This window comes from Ovis canadensis, chromosome 12 (assembly GCF_042477335.2).
Source record: "Ovis canadensis isolate MfBH-ARS-UI-01 breed Bighorn chromosome 12, ARS-UI_OviCan_v2, whole genome shotgun sequence".
NCBI lineage: Eukaryota > Metazoa > Chordata > Mammalia > Artiodactyla > Bovidae > Ovis > Ovis canadensis.
Window position 1 is genome coordinate 17,907,117 of NC_091256.1, and position 21,048 is coordinate 17,928,164.

At 41.8% G+C, this 21,048-nt stretch overlaps 2 protein-coding genes across 2 annotated transcripts in view; both read left to right on the top strand.

The window, feature by feature from the left end:
• LOC138416286 (ankyrin repeat domain-containing protein 26-like) overlaps positions 1–21,048 on the top strand; it is a 111,053-nt gene that overhangs the window by 7,554 nt on the left and 82,451 nt on the right. The window contains exons 2-4 of the mRNA XM_069545106.1: positions 1,258–2,209; positions 5,585–5,737; positions 9,496–9,589. Of these exons, the coding sequence (XP_069401207.1) occupies positions 1,258–1,893 (636 nt within the window). The 3' untranslated portion in view covers positions 1,894–2,209; positions 5,585–5,737; positions 9,496–9,589. The remainder of the gene's footprint in view (positions 1–1,257; positions 2,210–5,584; positions 5,738–9,495; positions 9,590–21,048) is intronic.
• LOC138416287 (ankyrin repeat domain-containing protein 26-like) lies at positions 1,898–20,060 on the top strand. Its single transcript, XM_069545107.1, has 5 exons — positions 1,898–2,209; positions 5,585–5,737; positions 8,653–8,723; positions 9,496–9,589; positions 19,977–20,060. Exons 1-5 carry the CDS (start codon positions 1,898–1,900, stop codon positions 20,058–20,060), a joined length of 714 nt encoding a protein of 237 aa, XP_069401208.1.

Genomic DNA, 21,048 nt, shown 5'->3' on the forward strand with positions numbered 1-21,048 from the left:
GCTAATGAGTTAATTGATGTTTGTAGAAGTGCTTAGTACAGTTGTCAATAGGTATAAGCCTTGCAATTGCCTATTAAAATGTGAGAGGTAGCATATTCTCAAGAAAACAATTTTTGTATGAAATTTCATTTATTTAAATATATACAGAGCTAAGGCTCTTACTTGAAGTAGCTGTATAGGAGGTATTAGATGCAGTGTTTTTAAAGGTAGCAAGTGGCGTTGTTATGGAATTATAATTGATTTACGATATTGTGTTAGTTTCAGGTATACAGCAGTGATTCAGACATATATGCGTATGTGTGTGTATATTATATAAACGGGGCTTCCCTGCTGGCTCAGACAGTAAAGAATCCACGTACAATGCAAGAGACCTGGGTTTGATCCTTGGGTCGGAAAGATCCCCTGGAGGAGGAAATGGCAACCCACTCCAGTGTTCTTGCCTGGAGAATCCCATGGACAGAGGAGCCTGGTGGGCTACAGTCCATGGGGTCACAAAGAGCTGGACATGACTGACTAACACACACACACACACACACACACACACACATTCCTCTTCAGATTCTGCTTGTAGAATATTAAATGTAGTTCCTTATGTTGTATAGTAGATCCTTACTGGTTATTTCATATACACTTGTCTGTATAAAAATGGTACATGGTAGACCCAACCTCCCGAGTTATCCCTTCCCCTACCCCCTTTCCTGTATGGTGAGTAAGTTTGTCGCCTATGTCTGTGGGTCTCTTTCTGTTTCGTAATAAGCTCCTTTTAGATTCCACATATACGCAGTATGACTTGGCTTTTGTCTGACTTACTTCGCTTAGTGTGATCATGTCTAGGTCCATCCCTGTTGCTGCAAATAGCATTATTTCATTCTTTTTTTATGGCTTCGTAGTTTTCCATTATATAAATATACCACATCAGATACAATTTTTAAGTGTAGTCAGATCTATAAATCGTTTAAGCTTTCTGTGTTTGTTGTAATTCAGAGAAAAGCCTTTCTAGTTCTGAGCTTCTTGAAAAGTCCCTTGGGCTTTCTTTCTCCTTTCATGGATTCATTGTCTTCCATTAAATTTTTGAACCTTTGGGAATTTCTGCTTGTATAAGGTCTGAGGTTTGTATGGAACCTTATTTTTCCCATTTGGAGATCCACCTGGTGCAGTCTTTTCATTGTACAAACATACAGATTAGTCTTTCATTTCAGAGGAAATGATGAAATGTCATTTTATTGAGTACTAACTAAAAGTCTTTGTCTCACTTAGGTTTCTGACAGTGGTAGAGAAGCAAAACATCAGCTTCGCAAAAACCACATGCAGGATGCAATTGCCAGCCTAAGACTGGAAATAGACACAGTGAAAAATCAGAACCAGGAACAAGAAAAGAAATGTTTTGAGGATATTGAAACTGCAAAAGGAGAGAATGAGTATCCTCAAAAGGCAAACAAATTGAACAAGGAAACGTTGACAAAGGCCATATTCCAGCATGCTGGTCAGCTTAACGTTCCGATAGCTGAAAACACAATGCTAAACCCTGAGCTGGAAAATGCCAAACAAAGCAAACAAAGACTGGAAACAGAAGTGGAATCCTACCGTTCTAGACTGGCTGCTGCCACACACGATCATGATCAAGGTCAGACATCACAAAGAGACCTGGAACTTGCCTCCCAGAAAGCAGAAGAGAAGAGGTTACGCTTGCAGGACCAAATGAAGTTCGATATGGCTAAGCTGAAAAGTAACAATGAGATGCTTTCCCAGCAACTTTCTAAAGAGAAAAATAAAGTCAGTCAGCTAAACATCAAGCTGCATCAGACGAGAGATGATCTCGGAGAAAAGACTTTGATGTTAGACTGTGTCCAGAGAGACTTAACGCCAAGCAGAGTGTCAAAGGCAGGAAATTGAGCGCATGTATCAGAACGAACAAGGCAACGTGAATGAATACCTTGGAAAGCAGGAATCCTTAGAGGAGAGATTATCTCAGCTCCAGAGTGAAAACATGTTGCTCCGAGAGCAACTGGACGATGCACGAAACAGAGCCGGCAGTCAAGAGAAGATGGTCATTAGCATCCAAGACCAGTGTCAGCAGATCGTGAGAAAACTTCATTCTGAACGTGAGAAACTAAGTCTGATGCTGGAGGAAAGAAACAAGGAGTTGGTCAACAGATGGAATCATGCTGAGAGAATGCCTCAGTATAAAAATGAGAAAGCAGAAAGAGAAGTAAGTATTCAGAAAGAGAAATAATTCTCCGCCTTCTTGAAAGAAAATTCAAAGTGATTCTTAATTCTGGCTAAATGTTGAATCTGCTGCTGCTGCTGCTAAGTCGCTTCAGTCGTGTCCGACTCTGTGCGACCCCATAGACGGCAGCCCAAGAGGCTCCTCTGTCCACGGGATTTTCCCGGCAAGAGTACTGGAGTGGGTCGGCAGTGCCTTCTCCAGAAACTCTCTCTAGATTCTATCAAATTTCCACTGTCCTTCATCCTTTTGTATCTTCTGTTTCTTCTGTACCCACCTAAAATTGTCAGTCACTTACGCCCTTATCTGTAATTCTGGTTAAATTCAACTCTTCACCTGCACACAGGTGGCAAGAGAAAAAACAAAGCCATGCTGACTAGTATCATCTCAAGTGAACCTTTATGCCCATTAGCCATCACACTATACGTATTTCCATAGCTAAGTCCCTTTGCAAACTAAAAGATATCCATCCACCAAGGAGAAGGTTACAACAACTTTTTCCTGTCTTTAACATCATTCAGTCTTTCCACCAGCTTATTCCCAGCATTCAAACACTTCATTATCTGACCCCACCCTCCCCCACTGCTTCATTTCTCCACCAAGACTGCCAGGAGAAATATCACTAACCTCAGACGTAAACGAGTTGCCTACACTCAGATGTAAAAGAGTTCACATTTCTCTAGGTATTTTGTGCGGAATCCATTGCAGACATTAGTGTCCATCATTCCATGAAAACAGCCTGTCAGGTCATCACTGTATTTTACATGAGTAAAGCAAATGGTTGCCGATATTTGCTTCAAGGTCTTAGCATTTTCTGCTTCCTTTATGGGTAATGCTACTCCCACTAGTGGCTCACTCCTTCAAGTCTTTAATGTTTATTCTCCGTGAGTCTTCTCTAGCTATGAAACTGCCTTGTTTTATTCTTCTTAGCTCTTTCTACTATATTACGTAGTATATATTTCATATACATGTACGTATATGGTATATATAGGGTTTCCCTCATAGCTCAGTTGGTAAAGAAACTGCCTGCATTGCAGGAGACCTCGGTTTGATTCCTGGATTGGGAAGATTTGCTGGAGAAGGGATAGGCTACCCTCTCCAGTATTCCTGGGTTTCCCTTGTGGCTCGGCTGGTGAAGAATCCCTCCAATGAGGAAGACCTGGGTTAGATCCTTGGGTTGGGAAGATCCCCTGGAAAAGGGAAAGGCTACCCCACCCCCGCCCCCGCCCGCGCCCCACCCCTACCCCCGCCCACGCCCCAACCCCACCCCCACCCCCGCCCACGCCCCACCCCTACCCGCCCCAGCATTCTGGCCTAGAGAATTCCCCTTGTACAGTCCATGGGGTCGCAGTCTGACATGACAGTTTACTGTGCGTTTATATGTATTTATGTCTTCTCTCTCTACACGCAAACAATATTCTTCCCTCGCCAACTACAGAGTACTCCATCACGAGTGCAGGAATTTCTGTTTGTTCATTTCAGTGGCTGGACCAGTGTCTACATAGTAGGAAAGCAAATATTTCTATTGAATGAAATGAGAAAGGTGAATTTAAATATAGTAAATAAATTTCTGACAGGTTGTGAATCTGTGGTCTCTAAACCAGCCTAAAAGCACATCTTGTATCCAGCAAATAAAAATTAGACCCGAGAGATGATTCACTTTGAGTGGAGACATCATGTCGCTTATGAAATGTTAAGAGATTCAGTTCTAAATTTTTAATATAGATGGGTATTAGTAATTCGGAGAAGGCAATGGCGCCCCACTCCAGTACTCTTGCCTGGAAAATCCTATGGATGGAGGAGCCTGGAAGGCTGTGGTCCATGGGGTCGCTGAGGGTTGGACACAACTGAGCGACTTCCCTTTCACTTTTCACTTTCATGCACTGGAGAAGGAAATGGCAACCCACTCCAGTGTTCTTGCCTGGAGAATCCCAGGGACGGGGGAGCCTGGTGGGCTGCCGTCTATGGGGTCGCGCAGAGTCGGACACGACTGAAGTGACTTAGCAGCAGTATTAGTAATTTACTCTTTTACTATTCAGATAATAATTTTAATCTCTATGTAACCACATGTCAGTATCATGATGACGCAGATAAAAGAAACTCTCAAACTGAATATTTTGAAATTAAGCTTCAGTTACATGGATTGCCTTGACAGTCAATTCCAGGTTTCCCAGATGCTATTACTTATATATCATACTTTGGCTTCAGTAGCTTGTCATACTTTTTTGTCATATTTGTTGGTATAATGTTAGTTTTATTCATGTAAATTCGAATTAAATTGGAAAGCATTTCAGGCTTGAGTCATTTATTCTTATGGTCTCTCAACTCTTTAAAGAGTTGTAATTAAGAATTCATTGAGAAGTCATTTAAATATACTTGTCATTAAATCATAATTTGGGACTCAAGTGGTGAGCTTTAACCAAGCTCTTCTTGATTTAATCTTCCCACTGCTATTTATGCTATTTACTTAGAACATTTTTACAAACAGTTTGCTCCTAATTCTCATTTTACGGGTCAATTACTGTCATTTGAATACCAGTTTACCCAATAAAAATGGAGGGTGGCAGGATTCGTGAGCAGCAGGAATGGAGTGAGTCAGGGAGAGGGTTGTAGGGGCTGCGGTCTGGAGGCAGGTGGAGGCCAGGTTATCGAGGCTCCTTGAAGGCATGGGAGCAACCTCATTTTTAAAATTTCATTATTCTTTTATATTGGAATATAGTTGATTTACAATTTTGCGTTAGTTTCAGATGTACAGCAAGTTGATTCAGGTATAGGTATACATATATCCATTCTTTTTCAGATCCTTTCCCATGTAGATGCCTGCAGAATAGTATGGTTAGCCAAGGGTAAAGGAGGGGAGGAGGGATAAATTAGGAGTTGGGGATTAACATAGACACATGACTAGATATAAAATATATAAGCAGCAAGGGAATGGCCTCATTTTTCTGCTGAGGAAGGAATCTATTGGAAAGATCTGAGCACTGGATTGAATATGTGAAGATGTCTGATGTTAATTGAAGCCTCTAATAAAGAGGAAAAATGGTTTCACAGTGTGGAATTTTCCACCGCTTGTCCCACCTACACACCTGTTTCTTTCTGGAGGTGAGGTGGTGAAGCTCTGCAGATTTATCAGGAGGGGCAGGGTGTGAAGAGTGGGGCTGCCTCCTCCGTCTTAGGAACTTAATATCAGGAAAGCCGGTGGGGAGCACTTCTGGGTCTAACCACATTCAGGGAGGAGGAAAAGGTGAGTTGGTATCCATGGGGATAGTTTTCAAAGTACATGTGTTGGAGTCATCTATTACTAACATAATAGTAAGAGTAAAGTGATTTGATAAACTCAGTGACAAGGCATCTTATTAGGCAGTTGTGAAACACCTTCAACAAGAACTGTCTGACACCTTCAAAAAGCAGTCTGCGTTGGAGGCATCCCTGAACGTCGTGTCATGTCACTGTGCCAAGTTAGAAGTTGAGACATGGGATTTAAAGAGCAACTTACATCAACTCACAAGTCAGGTATGTGTGAAATTGAATGTGTTGACAGTTAACGCGTAGGATAAAGTGTTTTAGGATGCTCAATTTCATGGACAGCTTTCTTTTTATTTTCATTATTAGTAATTTACTATAATTTTATTAATCTTTAAGTGCACTCATTTCTTAAACTCTGACTTGCATTCTGCCATTTGCATTATAGTATATGATGTACCCTTAGGAAAGTGGAGAATCATGCGTCATTCTTCACACAGGTTGAGAGACTTCTTTTCCTATTGAACAATATTTTATTTTGTGATCCCTGCATTACCATGATAAGGCAAGCCAGATAAAATCAGCAGATAATGTTTAATGGAATGTTCCAGAAAATTATCATTTCTCATCTTCACTGTTGTGAATGGCTGTGGAGTTCTGTATATATTTATTTCTTACATTTCAGAATAACTTGTGCGGAAATTGTATTATACAAACCAGCTGAAGTTAGGCACTGCCTTCTTTTCTTTTCATTTAGGATACATTGTAAAAGCATGGAGGCACTCAGATGGAGTATAACACGTCCATCGAAAATAGAGAAGAACATTATCTAGATAGTGCCTTTGGATTTTTAGAAAGCTATTAAGATGTAATTCATGTATCATATACTTCACCCATTCCAAGTGTGTAGATCAGTATCTCTTAGTCTAGAGAGGTGTCACCTGTGACCACAGTCAATTTTAGAGCATTTCTATCACCCCCCCAAAGAAACCCTGCATCCCTTAGCTACCTCCTAAGGCCCCCCCATCTCCCTCAGCCCCAGGCAACCCCCAGTCTAATATCCATCTCTGGAGACATGCCTGTTCTGGGTAATTTATATAAATGAAATCATGCAGTATGCTCCTTTGGGATTAGCTTTTCTCATTTGACGTCATGTTTTTGCGGTTCATCCATGTTATAGCACGTATCAGTTCTTCCGTTCCTGTTAACTGTCAAACAATAAACAGTACGTGGCTATATTTATCCATCCGTAAGTTGATGGAGATTTGGGTTGTTTCCACTTTGCTACTATCAATAATGCTGCTGTGAACATTGGTTTATACATTTCTGGATGGACCTGTTTTTATTTCCCTGTGGTGGGATTTTATCCTCAGAGTTAGCTGGCTGATTTCACCTTTTCTTGGCCTTTGCTCAGACTGTCCTTTCTGTCCTCACAGTTTCTTTTCCTCTTGGGTAGTCCTCCGTTTGTTCAGACCTGCTGCCCAGTCTCGTCTCCTCCAGAGCTTTCCTGACTGTCCAGCTCTCATGGAGCCTTTTCTCTTCAGCCCTGTTATGTAGTCTGTGAAGAACAATTAAGCCCTTAATTTTGCACTGGTGTCACTTTTTTCATGAGGGAGAATCTTATCTAGGTATACCTTGTTCTAACGGAATATTTATGGATATGCACAGCACTTGTCTTGCATAAATGGAAAACAGTTTAGTTTAACAATTGTTAGGACACGACTAAGTACTTCATCCCACGAGAGTTATTTCTTCTTGAACATGTTTATATAGTAAAACTTTTATTAAAATGTATTTTAAGCAACTAAATGTAAAATTGAAAGCGCTTAGTCTAATAGAGGAGAATCGTTCAATCAAATGCTCGTTTCTCTCCCTGACTCTGAGAGAAAAGTGTAAATTTGCCTTCATTATGTAGGCAGAAGTGGGATTTACAGATTTCTAGCCTTTCACCAACTGTAAAGTTCTGGGAATAGCTTCTCTGATATCCGTACTTCGTAACCTTAATTTTCTCACTGGAGAACTGGCTAGACATTAACAGTTGTGGGAATGAATTGATTCAGAACTTTCATTTAGCAGTAGAGTTATATGTCCATGGCATGACTTCACCCTTCCTCTGACGGTCGTGTGATGTTCTGTACCACTCTGTCCAGGAGGTGCTATTTGCATATTAACCGGTGGTCACTGTCCACTGAGTAGTACAGAGAGGAAGGAAGTTACAAATTCCTGTAAGTGGAGAAAAGTACTAGAGTACTAGTTGGTTAGTGGAGTCAGTGAACGTTTTTGAAGTCTGAACACGTGTGTTCTGGGCCTCTTGCTCCCCCTTACTGCCCCTTGCAATGGTATGGAGAGTGAGCTCACTATGACTTGTGTAGAAGACCACTTCCGTTGGCATGGCGTCTGCCTGAAGTATCAAATTGTTTTGCAGATAAAATACAGCAACCGTAATAATGCCAATTACAAACAGCTCTTAGTATTTACCACATCCTCTTCTAAATACATTATGTATAGTCCCCAATTTAATCTTCCCAGCATCCCACTGAGGTTGATGCTACCATTATCCCCATTTTATGGATGGAGAAACTGAGATACAGTAAGGTTAAGTAATTTGCCCCAGGACTCACAGCTCAGAACTGATGGAATTGGAACACAGGCCCACAGATTCTGGCTCCCATGTAGCTACTGCCTCTCACACTAGTCTCTGAAGCATCTGGTTGTCACCAACAGCAGTGCTAGCTCTCATAATCACTGGGAGAGCCATGGTCATTCACATATGTGGATATTTAAAGTGATGGCTGATGTGGAGCTTGGAGTGTGTGTGTATATATATATATATACACACATATATATATATATATCTGTCTGTTTATCATCAGGTAATTTCCTGCCTTTCCCCATTTGGCCAGTTTATAAATTTGTGTATTTATTTGAGAAAATCTAATTTAAAGCATGAATGATTTTGTGTTTGAGTGCTAAAGGGGAGGTCAGTAATGTACAAAGGGCAGACAGTAAATATTTTCACTTTTTGGACTGTGAGGTGTCTATTGTAACAACTCAACTCTGCTGGATGGCAGGAAAGCAGCCATAAAGCATATGCAGATTAAAGAGACAGAAACTGACATTGGCAGATTCACTAGGTTAGTAATTAAAACAGTTTGGTTTTTTCCTTCTTTTTTCTTTGTTTTTAGTTGCAAGAAACACAGAATCAACATACAGAGGCCGTGAGATGTGCTGAAAAAACACAGGATCACATCCAAAAGTACGATTTAAAGCAGCACAGAAAACAGCTTAAATATAAAGCAGATAAACAGTATAATAGGAGAATTAGATCAGTAATGATAATAAACACATCATTGTGAAGCTGTGTAATATTTCTGCTTTGAGCTGTTTTCAGATGCATAATATTCCCCCATTATTTCCATATTTTGCACATTATCCAGAAGTGAAAAGTGAAAGTGTTAGTCACTGAGTCATGTCCAACTCTTTACAACTCCATGGACTATAGCCCTCCAGGCTCCTCTGTCCATGGAATTCTCCAGGCAAGAATCCTGGAGTGGGTTGCCATTTCCTTGTCCAGAGGATCTTCCTGACTCAGGGATCGAACTGGGGTCTCCTACACTGCCGGCAGTTTCTTTACATTCGGAGCCACCAGGGAAGCCGATTGTCCACAAAACACAACTAGAAAAACAGTACAGTTGCCAAATCACTTACTTTTCTAAATTCTAAGATCCTCTATAGTTGAACTGCAGATGTTTGTTCAGAAACAGTGTGGTATTTTAAAAATCTACGTGTGAAGGACTGCCGTGATAGTCCAGTGGTTAAAACTCTGCCTTCCAAGGCAGAGCGTGTGGGTTTGATCCCTGGTCGGGGAACTAAGATCCCACGTGCCTCACAGCCAAAAATCCAAAACATAAAACAGAAGCAATGTGGCAGTAAATCAATAAAGACTTTAAAAATGGTCCGCATCCCAAAAAATCTTTAAACAAAAAACTCTATGTGTGAGAATAATTGTTTTAAAATCTGCATTTTAGGCTTGAAATTGAAAATGCCGAGTTACAAACTACAGTCAAAAAGCAAGCGGGCAAAATCGAGCAGCTTCAGAAAAACCTGTTAAGTATAAGATCGGTAGGTCAACCTCTTAATTTCTGTCATACTGAGGAAGAATTTTAACTTTTTTAATAGTAATATATAAGAATATTTTGGACAATGTGAAAAGTCTCATTGATTAGAAAGTTTATGGTATTTTTACTGATACTGCTTACTACTAATAGCATAATTACTTCTTATAGAAGGAATGGACTGAATTCATAAAATTAATGATTTTTGTAGTAAGATTTTAATTTAAAAGATTGTGACAATCTAGTCTAAAAGTAATATTTTATATAGAAAATATTTTGTGTGTTCATTCCTTTGTCAATGAAATCAGGGTTTTTCCACTTTCTGGCTATTGTTAATAATGCTGCCTTGAACGTTGGTACACAAACATCTGTTAGAGTCTAGAAATTTGAGTAATGATTTGATTGAGAATTCTGAATTTCTCTTGTAATCCTAACCCTACTGTGAGATTTTTGAGAATAAGTTATTTTTAATATTGTAGCTTATTCTCTTCACCAGGAATGAATACTATGTCTGTATAGAATAGTGTTTCTGAAAGAATGTATTTTTCCTTTGTTGGATTTTTTTTTTTTTAAAGAGCTGAGGTATGCATGGGGATTTTTCGAAGATTACTTTAGTAAGATGATATTTATCCTGGAATATCTTGAACCACTGATGAAAATTATTTTAGAGCATCTTTAGAAAGTAAAATGTAAATATGGCCACACTTAAAAAAAAATTCATTAGCATTTAGTATTTTATGTGTCAGTTCAGTTGCTCAGTCGTGTTTGACTCTGCGACCCCATGGGCTGCAGCACACCAGGCTTCCCTGTCCATCACCAACTCCCAGAGCTTGCTCAGACCCATGAACATCGAGTTGGTGATGCCATCCAACCATCTCACCCTCTGTCATCCCCTTCTCTTCCTGCCTTCAATCATTCTCAGCATCAGGGTCTTTCCCAGTGAGTCAGTTCTTCGCATTGGAGCTACAGCTTCAGCATCAGTCCTTCCAGTGAATATTCAGCACTGATTTCCTTTATGATTGACTGGTTTGATCTCCTTGCAGTCCAAGGGCCTCTCAAGAGTCTTCTCCAACACCACAATTCAAAAGAATGAATTCTTTGGTGCTCAGCTTTCTTGATGGCCCAAGTTTCACGTGCATCCATGACTACTCGAAAAACCATAGCTTTGATTAGATAGACCTTTGTCGGCAAAGTAATGTCTCTGTTTTTTAGTATGCTGTCTAGGTTGATCATAGTTTTCTTCCAAGGAGTGAGGGTCTTTTAGTTTCATGACTGCAGTCACCATCTGCAGTGATTTTGGAGCCCAAGAAAATAAAATCTGTCACTGTTTCCATTGTTTCCCCATCTATATGCCATGAAGTGATGAGACTGGATGCCATGATCTTCGTTTTTTGAATGCTGAGTTTTAAGCCAGATTTTTCACTTTCCTCTTTGCCTTTCATCAAGAAGCTCTTTAGTTCCTCTTCGCTTTCTGCCACAAGGGTGGTGTCATCTGCATATGTGAGGTTATTTATATTACTCCCAGATATCTTGATTCCAGCTTGTACTTCCTCCAGCCTGGCATTTCACATGATGTATTCTGCATAGAAGTTAAATAAGCAGGTGACAATATATAGCCTCAGTGCACTCTTTCCCCAATTTGGAACCAGTCCATTGTTCCACGTTTGATTCTAACTGTTGCTTCTTGAGCTACATACAGGTTTCTGAGGAAGCAGGTAAGGTGGTCTGGCATTCCCATCTCTTGAAGAATTTCCACAGTTTGTTATGATTCACACAGTCAAAGGCTTTGGCTTAGTCAATAAATCAGAAGTAGATGTTTTTCTGTAATTCTCTTGCTTTTTCTATGATTCAATAGATGGATGTTGGCAATTTGATCTCTAGTTCCTCTGCCTTTTCTAAATCCAACTTGTGCATCTGGAACTTCTCATTTCACATACTGTTGAAGCCTCACTGGGAGAATTTTGAGCATTACTTTGCTAGCATGTGAGATAAGTGCAGTTGTACAGTGGGTTGAACACTCTTTGGCAATGCTTTTCTTTGAGATTGGAATGAAAACTGACCTTTTCCAGTCCTGTGTCCATGGGTGAATTTTCCAGAGTTGCTGGCATATTGAGTGCACCACTTTCAAAGCACCATCTATAGGATTTGAAATAACTCAAATGGGATTCCACTAGCTTTATTTGTAGTGACGCTTCCTAAGGCCCACTTGACTGCAATCTAGGATGTCTGGCTCTAGGTGAGTGATCACACCATTCTGTTTATCTGGGTCGTGAAGATCTTTTCTGTATAGTCCTTCTGTGTATTCTTGCCACCTCTTCTTAATATCTTCTGCTTGCGTTAGGTCCAACCATTTCTGTCCTTTAATGTGCCCATCTTTGCATGAAATGTTCCCTTGGTATCTCTAATTTTCTTGAATAGATCTCTAGAGTTTCCCATTCTATTGTTTCTCTTTATTTCTTTGCATTGATCCCTGAGGAAGGCTTTCATATCTCTCCTTGCTATTCTTTGAAACTCTGCATTCAGATGATTGTATCTTTTCTTTTCTCCTTTGCCTTTAGCTTCTCTTCTTTTCTTAGCTATTTGTAAGGCCTCCTCAGATAGCCATCTTGCCTTTTTGCATTTCTTTTTCTTGGGGATGCTCTTGATCACTGCCTCCTGTACAATGTCATGAACATCTGTCCACAGTTCTTCAGGCACTGTCTATCAGATCTAATCCCTTGAATCTGTTTGTCATTTCCACTATATAATCATAAGGGATTTGATTTAGGTCATACCTGAATGGTCTAGTGATTTTCTGTACTTTGTTCAATTTAAGTCTGAATTTGGCAATAAGGAGTTCATGATCTGAGCTACAGTCAGCTCCCGGTCTTTTTTTTTTTTTTTTTTGGCTGATAGTATAGAGCTTCTCCATCTTTGGCTGCAAAGAATATAATCAGTCAGATTTCGGTATTGACCACTTGGTGTTGTCCATGTGTAGAGTCATCTCTTGTGTTGTTGGAAGAGGGTGTTTTGGTATGACCAGTGCAGACTCTTGGAGGGCACAAACCAGGAGCCAGGAGAAAGGAGCAGTGTCCCCACAAGAGACTGAGCCAGACTTGCCTGTGAGTGTCCAGGTGTCTCCTGCAGAGGGGTGGGTCGACAGTGGCTTGCTGGGGGTCAGGGGCAGTGAATACAGCAGTGCACGAACAAGTCCTTTGAAAGAGGTGGCCATCACCGTCATTACCCCTACCATAGTTTGACCTCAGGCCAAACCACAGGGAGAGAACACAGGCCCACTCATCAACAAAAACTTGGATGAAAGATTTACTGAGCATGGCCCTGCCCATCAGAATAAGACCCCACAGTCAGTCTCTCCCATCAGGAAGCTTCCATAAGCCTCTATCCTTATCCCTCAGAGGGCAGACAGAATGAAAACCACAGTCACAGAAAGCTAACCAAACTGGTCACATGGATCACAGCCTTGTCTAACTACGAGCCATGCTATGTCAGGCCACCCAAGAGGGAAGGGTCGTCCTGGAGCACTCTGACACAACGTGGTCTGCTGGAGAAGGGAATGGCAAACCACTTGTGTAATCTTGCCTTGAGAACCCCAGGAACAGTGTGAAAAGGCCAAAAAATAGGACACTGAAAGATGAACTCCCTGGGTTGATAGGTGCTCAATATGCTACTGGAGATCAGTGGAGAAATAACTCCAGAAAGAATGAAGAGATGGAGCCAAAACAAAAACAACACCCAGTTGTGGATGTGACTGGTGATGGAAGTAGAGTCTGAAACTGTAAACAGTACTGCTTAGGAACCTGGAATGTTACGTCTATGAATCAGGGTAAATTGGAAGTGGTCAAACAGGAAATGGCAAGAGTGAACATTGACATTTTAGGAATTGGTGAACTAAAATGGACTGGAATGGGTGAATTTAACTCAGATGACCATTATATCTACTACTGTGGGCAAGAATCCCTTAGAAGAAAGGGAGTAGCCATCACAGTCAACAGAAAAATCTATGGATCATCTCACTAAAATTTTAGAACAGGATATCTTTAGCCTTGCGAATCATTTCTCTTTGGAATGCAATTCAAATTAGGAAAAACTATTTCTAGTTCAGAAAAAGGCTTATTGGATTAGAATCCGTATTCACAAGAGTTAGTCATTAGAGTCTTATTTTCACAATCTTCTTTTGGGAGGCATTTATTAACTCAAGCAGAGTTGAAAATATATAGGAAACTCTACCTAGAAGAACTAAAAGTTAGATAGTCATTGGAAAATAAGCTAGACACGTAAGTCAAAACACAGAATCACAAAATAAATTTAGTTCATTACTTTGTCTCTAAAGCCTAATTTTTATAGAGCCAGGTTCCTGAAATTAGTAGGGAGTGAAAGCTAACTAGATAGCCACTGCTAGAGGGCACCCTAAGACAAATTAGTAATACTATATCCTTGTAAGTTTTCCTACACTGTAAAATCGTGATTGTAAAGTTGGGGGAAATGAACATAGAGGTGAATGGCAGGATAATTCACAAAGTGCCTAAAAATAACATGGTGACCCGACTGAGGGGGGTGTGGAAGATGCAAAGGGCAGATCGCAGCACCTCCAGTGCCGAGTCCAGGCTTCCCTACTATCTGAAAGCAGAGCACTCCTAGGAAGCCTTTCATAAGCCAAAACAGCATAAACCAAAGCAGCAGGGACCCGAGGACACATTCTGCTAGTAGATGCATAAAATGAACGTGCACGAGTAAAGCACAGGTGCTCCCAGACAGGGTTCAGGGCGGTGGCAACTTGATGCTGAGACGTGGGGTGTGGCTTCCGGGGAAGGAGCTCGGTGGGGCTGGTCTCCCTGTTTGTGGAACACGAAGCCTCTTGCTGTAAAAACACGCCCTGAACACCGTTTCAGCTTTTTGCCTTTTTAAATGAAACTAAAAATCCTCTTCAGATTTTTTTTTTATTATTATGAAAAACAGGTGCCTATGTATGCCCTTCGTAGAAGTGAAGTAACATAAAATGAACTTTGGAAAAGCAGGGGATGCTTGTAATTGTTCCTGGGGCTGTTTTAGCCCTTTTCAGTCTCACCCAATGACTTTCTCATCCTACCCTCGAGATTGTGGCTCTAGGTGATTCCTCAGAGCAAATGCTTAATTTTTCTGAGGTCATGAGTGAAACATTTATACAAGGGTGGCGAAAGCACATACTTGAAAGTGGCTTTGTGGGATGGTGTGTTTCTTCATCCCTGAACTGTTTCCTGGAGGCAGGTGTGTCCCAGAGGCAGCAGGTGTCACTGTAAGGCCACCTCCCTTTCTCTCTAACGCCCTTTCTCTCCTCTCCCAACTGTGACTTGTTGGTTGAGGAGACCCAGACACATGTGTACTACTTTAGAGCAAGGTTACAACTATCATTGTTCACAGGAGGTCTGCTCTGTGTTTTCAGTGTTCAAACAGTTTATTGGGAATTCCATTTACTATATGGCAACTTAAAAAATGGAAATCATTTAGGGAATCATGCTGTAAAGAGCAATATTGCATAGGAACCTGGAATCTTAGGTCCATGAATCAAGGCGAATTGGAAGTGGTCAAACAGGAGATGGCAAGAGTGAACGTCGACATTCTAGGAATCAGCAAACTAAAATGGACTGGAATGGGTGAATTTAACTCAGATGACCACTATATCTGCTACTGTGGGCAGGAGTCCCTGAGAAGAAATGGAGTAGCCATCGTGGTCAACTAGAGAGTCCAAAATGCAGTACTTGGATGCAATCTCAAAAACGACAGAATGATCTCTGTTCGTTTCCAAGGCAAACCATTCAATGTTCACAGTAATCCAAGTCTATGCCCCCCCAACCAGTAATGCTGAAGAAGCTGAATGGTTCTATGAAGACCTACAAGACCTTATAGAACTAACACCCAAAAAAGATGTCCTTTTCATTATAGGGGACTGGAATGCAAAAGTAGGAAGTCAAGAAGCCCCTGGAGTAACAGGCAAATTTGGCCTTGGAATACAGAATGAAGCAGGGCAAATGCTAATAGAGTTTTGCCAAGAGAACGCACTGGTCATAGCAAACACCCTCTTCCAACAACACAAGAGAAGACACTACACATGGACATCACCAGATGGTCAACACCGAAATCAGATTGATTATATTCTTTGTAGCCAAAGATACAGAAGCTGTATACAGTCAACAAAAACAGGACTGGGAGCTGACTGTGGCTCAGATCATCAACTCCTTATTGCCAAATTCAGACTTAAATTGAAGAAAGTAGGGAAAACCACCAGACCATTCAGGTATGATCTAAATGAAATCCCTTATGATTATACAGTGGAAGTGAGAAATAGATTTAAGGGCCTAGATCTGATAGATAGAGCGCCTGATGAACTATGGACTGAGGTTCGTGACACTGTACAGGAGACAGGGATGAAGACCATCCTCATGGAAAAGAAATGCAAAAAAGCAAAATGGCTGTCTGTGGAGGGCTTACAAATAGCTGTGAAAAGAAGAGAAGCGAAAAGCAAAGGAGAAAAGGAAAGATATAAGCATATGAATGCAGCATTCCAAAGAATAGCAAGGAGAGATAAGAAAGCCTTCCTCAGCGATCAATGCAAAGAAATAGAGGAAAACAACACAATGGGAAATACTAGAGATCTCTTCAAGAAAATTAGAGATACCAAGGGAACATTTCACACAAAGATGAGCTTGATAAAGGACAGAAATGGTATGGACATAACAGAAGCAGAAGATATTAAGAAGAGGTGGCAAGAATACACAGAACTGTACAAAAAAGATCTTCACAACCCACATAATCACGATGGTGTGATCACCACCTAGAGCCAGACATCCTGGGATGTGAAGTCAAGTGGGCCTTAGGAAGCATCACTATGAACAAAGCTAGTGGAGGTGATGGAATTCCACTTGAGCTCTTTCAAATCCTGAAAGATGATGCTGTGAAAGTGCTGCACTCAATATGCTAGCAAATTTGGAAAACTCAGCAGTGGCCACAGGACTGGAAAAGGTCAGTTTTCATTCCAATCCCAAAAAAAGGCAATGCCAACAATGCTCAAACTACCACACAATTGCACTCAACTCACATTCTAGCAAAATAATGCTCAAAATTCTCCAAGCCAGGCTTCAGCAATACGTCAATCGTGAACTTCCAGATGTTCAAACTGGTTTTAGAAAAGGCAGAAGAACCAGAGATCAAATTGCCAACATCCGCTGGATCATGGAAAAAGCAAGAGCGTTCCAGAAAAACATCTATTTCTGCTTTATTGACTATGCCAAAGCCTTTGACTGTGTGGGTCACAATAAACTGTGGAAAATTCTTCAAGAGATGGGAATACCAGACCACCTGGACCTGCATCTTGAGAAACCTGTATGCAGGTCAGGAAGCAACAGTTAGAACTGGACATGAAACAACAGACTGGTTCCAAATAGGAAAAGGAGTATGTCAAGGCTGTATATTGTCACCCTGCTTATTTTACTTCTGTGCAGAGTACATCATGAGAAATGCTGGGCTGGAAGAAGCACAAGCTGGAATCAAGATTGCCGAGAGAAATATCAATATCCTCAGATATGCAGATGACACCACCCTTATGGCATAAAGTGAAGAGGAACTAAAAAGCCTCTTGATGAAAGTGAAAGATGAGAGTGAAAAAGTTTGCTTAGAGCTCAACATTCAGAAAATGAAGATCATGGCATCTGGTTCCGTCACTTCATGGGAAACAGACGGGGAAACAGTGAAAACAGTGTCAGACTTTATTTTTTGGGGGCTCCAAAATCACTGCAGATGGTGACTGCAGCCATGAAATTAAAAGACGCTTACTCCTTGGAAGAAAGTTATTACCAACCTAGATAGCATATTCAAAAGCAGAGACATTACTTTGCCGACTAAGGTCCGTCTAGTTAAGGCTATGGTTTTTCCTGTGGTCATGTATGGATGTGAGAGTTAGATTGTGAAGAAAGCTGAGCACAGAAGTATTGATGCTTTTGAACTGTGGTAGGCCCCTGCAGGCTAACAATAAGGACATAAAGAGATTTTCCCAGGGCTTGAATTCCACAGATTGAATTCCACTGATTGGAAAGTCAAGTGATGTAAGATTGAGAAGATCGTTTCCTAGAATATGGCCCTTCCCCTCTATTTTCTGTTGGATTGATAGTATCTTTAGGATAGATTGTTTTAAACTATAGCTACTAAGGAACCTTATGGAACTTGCAGTTTATAACTTTTCTGACACTAACATAGTTTAATTTCTCTCTCTCTGTCTCTCTCGTTGAGTGATCTCAACAGACCAAAACAATTAAATGACTTGCCTAAAGTCTTACCACAGGGTAGAACTTGATGGAATAATTCGTGTTTTCTGACTTACAGACCATTGATGCTCTGCTGCCTCTTCAGCTAGAGCAGCAACACAGAGACTCTCAGAAGCACAGAGAGTTTTGCGTTTGTTTTATATTCTGGTGCCTGATAGAATGCCTAGCTGTGACCCGATACTGATATGCATTTAATATTGGCTTGTGTTCCTTGAGTCCAATGACTAGTTGGAACAAGAGGCGATGCCCCAGTGGCTGAGAGCTGGTTACATTTGAGACGACATGGAGGTGCTCAGCCCCCACAGCACTCATCAGTGAGCAGACAAGGGTCAGCAGAGAGGCAGAGGTGATTGTGTTGGTTGGGTAAGCGGTTGCATTGTGTGTGTGTGTGTGTTCAGTCGTGTCTGACTCCCATGGACTGTAGCGCACCAGGCTCCTCTGTCTGTGGAATTTTTCAGGCAAGAATACTGGAGTGAGTTGCCATTTCCTCCTCCAGAGAATCTTCCCGACCCAGGGATCAAACGCACACCTGCAGGCAGATTCTTCACTGCCAAACCGTCGGGGAAGCCCTAAGAGGTTGTGTTGCCTGAGGTTTATCAGTAAGAAAAACCTGAGCGTTTTGCACTGATAGGATCTTTTCAGTTTGCTCCTTTGCTCATTCCAGTTTTTCTCTCTCTTTTCACTGCCGCTTGCTTCCCGATTCCATCCCCACCCCCAGATTTTTCCAGTCCTCAAAGAGCCGGATAATACCCACTGGAAGGTAGCCTTTTATCTTCTGATTAATTTTCCATGCTATTTCCTGGCTTCCAAGAGCAAGAAACACCTGTGTGAACGTGAACTGAGAAAGCTGAGTGCCGAAGAATTGATGCTTTTGAACTGTAGAGTTGGAGAAGACTTTTGAGAATCCCTTGGACTACAAGGAGATCCAAACAGTCCATTCTAAAGGAGATAGGTCCCGGGTGTTCATTGGAAGGAATGTTGCTAAAGCTGAAACTCCAGTACTTTGGCCACCTCATGCCAAGAGTTGACTCATTGGAAAAGACTCTAATTCTGGGAGGGATTGGGGGCAGGAGGAGAAGGGGATGACAGAGGATGAGATGGCTGGATGGCATCACTGATTCAATGGACATGAGTCTGAGTGAACTCCGGGAGTTGGTGATGGACAGGGAGGCCTGGCGTGCTGCGATTCATGGGGTCACACAGAGTGGGACACGACTGAGCGACTGAACTGAGGGAAAGAAAGAAGTCTTTTCCTTAGTCTGCCTTGGTGTGCAGGAAGAAGAGAAAGTCTGGATGAGAGATTCTTTGGTGCAGATAGAAAGTTGTATGAATTCTCCTTCCCCACAGAACCTTTCCACGTGGGTCCTCAGCTGCATTACCCTTCTTCAGAGAAAGCATGCTGTTTTCTGAGGAGGCGCTATGCCGACAGTTAGGGGGGTTGGGGGACCTGGGCCCAGACCAGAAAGGGCAGAGAAGGGGAGCCTTGACTAAACATTGAATACTTGCCTTCCTTCAGAAAGTTAAAGGCTATTTATATTGAATTTGGATCACAAAGAACATTGGTGGGAATTTCTGTTTCATCTTTCCTCTACATCCTGCTGTTCCTTTTCTCCTCTGCAGAGCTGAGGTCTAGCCGTAGGACACAGGGATTCTAATTTCTTTTCAATGACAGTGAACAAATAGTGTCCAGCAGGTAGTGGGGACACAGTGGTGAACACAACAGGGACAGGTCTTCCTTCCATAGGGCTTGACAGGCACTAAGAGAATACACAAAAATTAAGTCGATTTCAACAATAGTGTCATAGTGCTATGATGGTGTTATGGGGACCTGGAGGGGAGGACAGGTGGGCCTAGGAGTTGGAGATAGGACTCCTCAGTCATGTGACTGTCTAGGGAAGGTCTGGCCTGGCTGTGCTCTAGGGTAATTGCTACCACTTACTAAACGTTCCTGGCATAAGAGGCAAGCATCTCTGCCTTGCATAATTGTTGAGCAGCTACTAGGTTTTGGGAGCTGGGGTTCTTTGGGGAGTAAATGTCAGGAAGGGGAAAGAAACTGCTTTGAGACAGCCCAGATTTTGACTTTGGGTTCATTACCTGTAGGGTTTGGGTTACTATCTCCTGCCTCCCTACGGCTTCCGGGGCTCAGCGGCGTCTCCGCTGTGCTTCTGTTGCCGCGCCTTTTGAGGCCAGCGGTATGTCCCACCACGAACTGTTTCTCCAAAAGCTGGGACGTGCTGGGGTTGGGCTCTTCCTCAGTGCGGCAGATTGAAATTTCTAGTAGCACTGTCAGTCTGGGAGAAAACTGCACACGTAGCCCCAGGAAACGTTCAACTACATGCTACTGTGTTACTCTTAGTACTTCTAACACTAATGTCATTTATATAATAGACTCTGCAAGAAATAGGAATGGATGAAGTAATCCAAAAAGTTCTAGTACCTTTCCCACGCTGCAACAGATGAACGCATGCCTCCTGTTTAGAGACCACTGCCTCGGAGAACGTTAATATTGCCAGGGGGTGTATAAAGAAATTGGCAAGTGGAGATGGGATAGAATGGATGTGAGAGGAAAATGGGTAACTGGCTTCTCTGAGATTTTCCTCCCTATCTCTAGTCTGTTTATTAGTCTGTTATAGAAAATTAGTCTGTTTCAGAAAATCCACTTTTCAGTTAGTTCAGTTCAGTCGCTCAGTCGTGTCCGACTCTGCAACCCCATGGATTGCAGCCCACCAGGCCTCCCTGTCCATCACCAGCTCCCAGAGCTTGCTCAGACTCATGAGCAGTCCGCTTTTAGGAGTCCATCCAGCTCAGCTTAGAAGCACGGCTAAGCTGCCTGTCTCCTTATGCCCTCTGCCCTGTAGCCATCACCTTGAAGATGTCAAGTAAATTACCCTAGAAACCAGTCACATGGGCATGCCTGCCAAGATGAACAGTCTGTGGTCCTCTCTGCCCATCACACTTTGGGTGGATATATTAAGTTTAAGGTATGAGAGAGACTCATAGCAGAAGACTCTCTGTTTTTCTTTTTGTTTCTTTATTTTAATTGGAGGTTAATTACTTTATAATAGTCTTGGTTTTGCCATACATCAACATGAATCCGCCACGGGTGTGCACGTGTTCCCCATCCTGAACCCCCCTCCCTCCTCCCTCCCTGTACCATCCCTCTGGGTCATCC

Bases quoted from the DNA above. Each gene is read 5' to 3' on its own strand.
- LOC138416287 (XM_069545107.1), top strand. From the start codon at position 1,898: ATGTATCAGAACGAACAAGGCAACGTGAATGAATACCTTGGAAAGCAG. The intron at 5,738-8,652 runs GTATGTGTGAAA...CTTTGTTTTTAG, and splicing joins TACATCAACTCACAAGTCAG to TTGCAAGAAACACAGAATCA. The intron at 8,724-9,495 runs GTACGATTTAAA...TCTGCATTTTAG, and splicing joins ACACAGGATCACATCCAAAA to GCTTGAAATTGAAAATGCCG.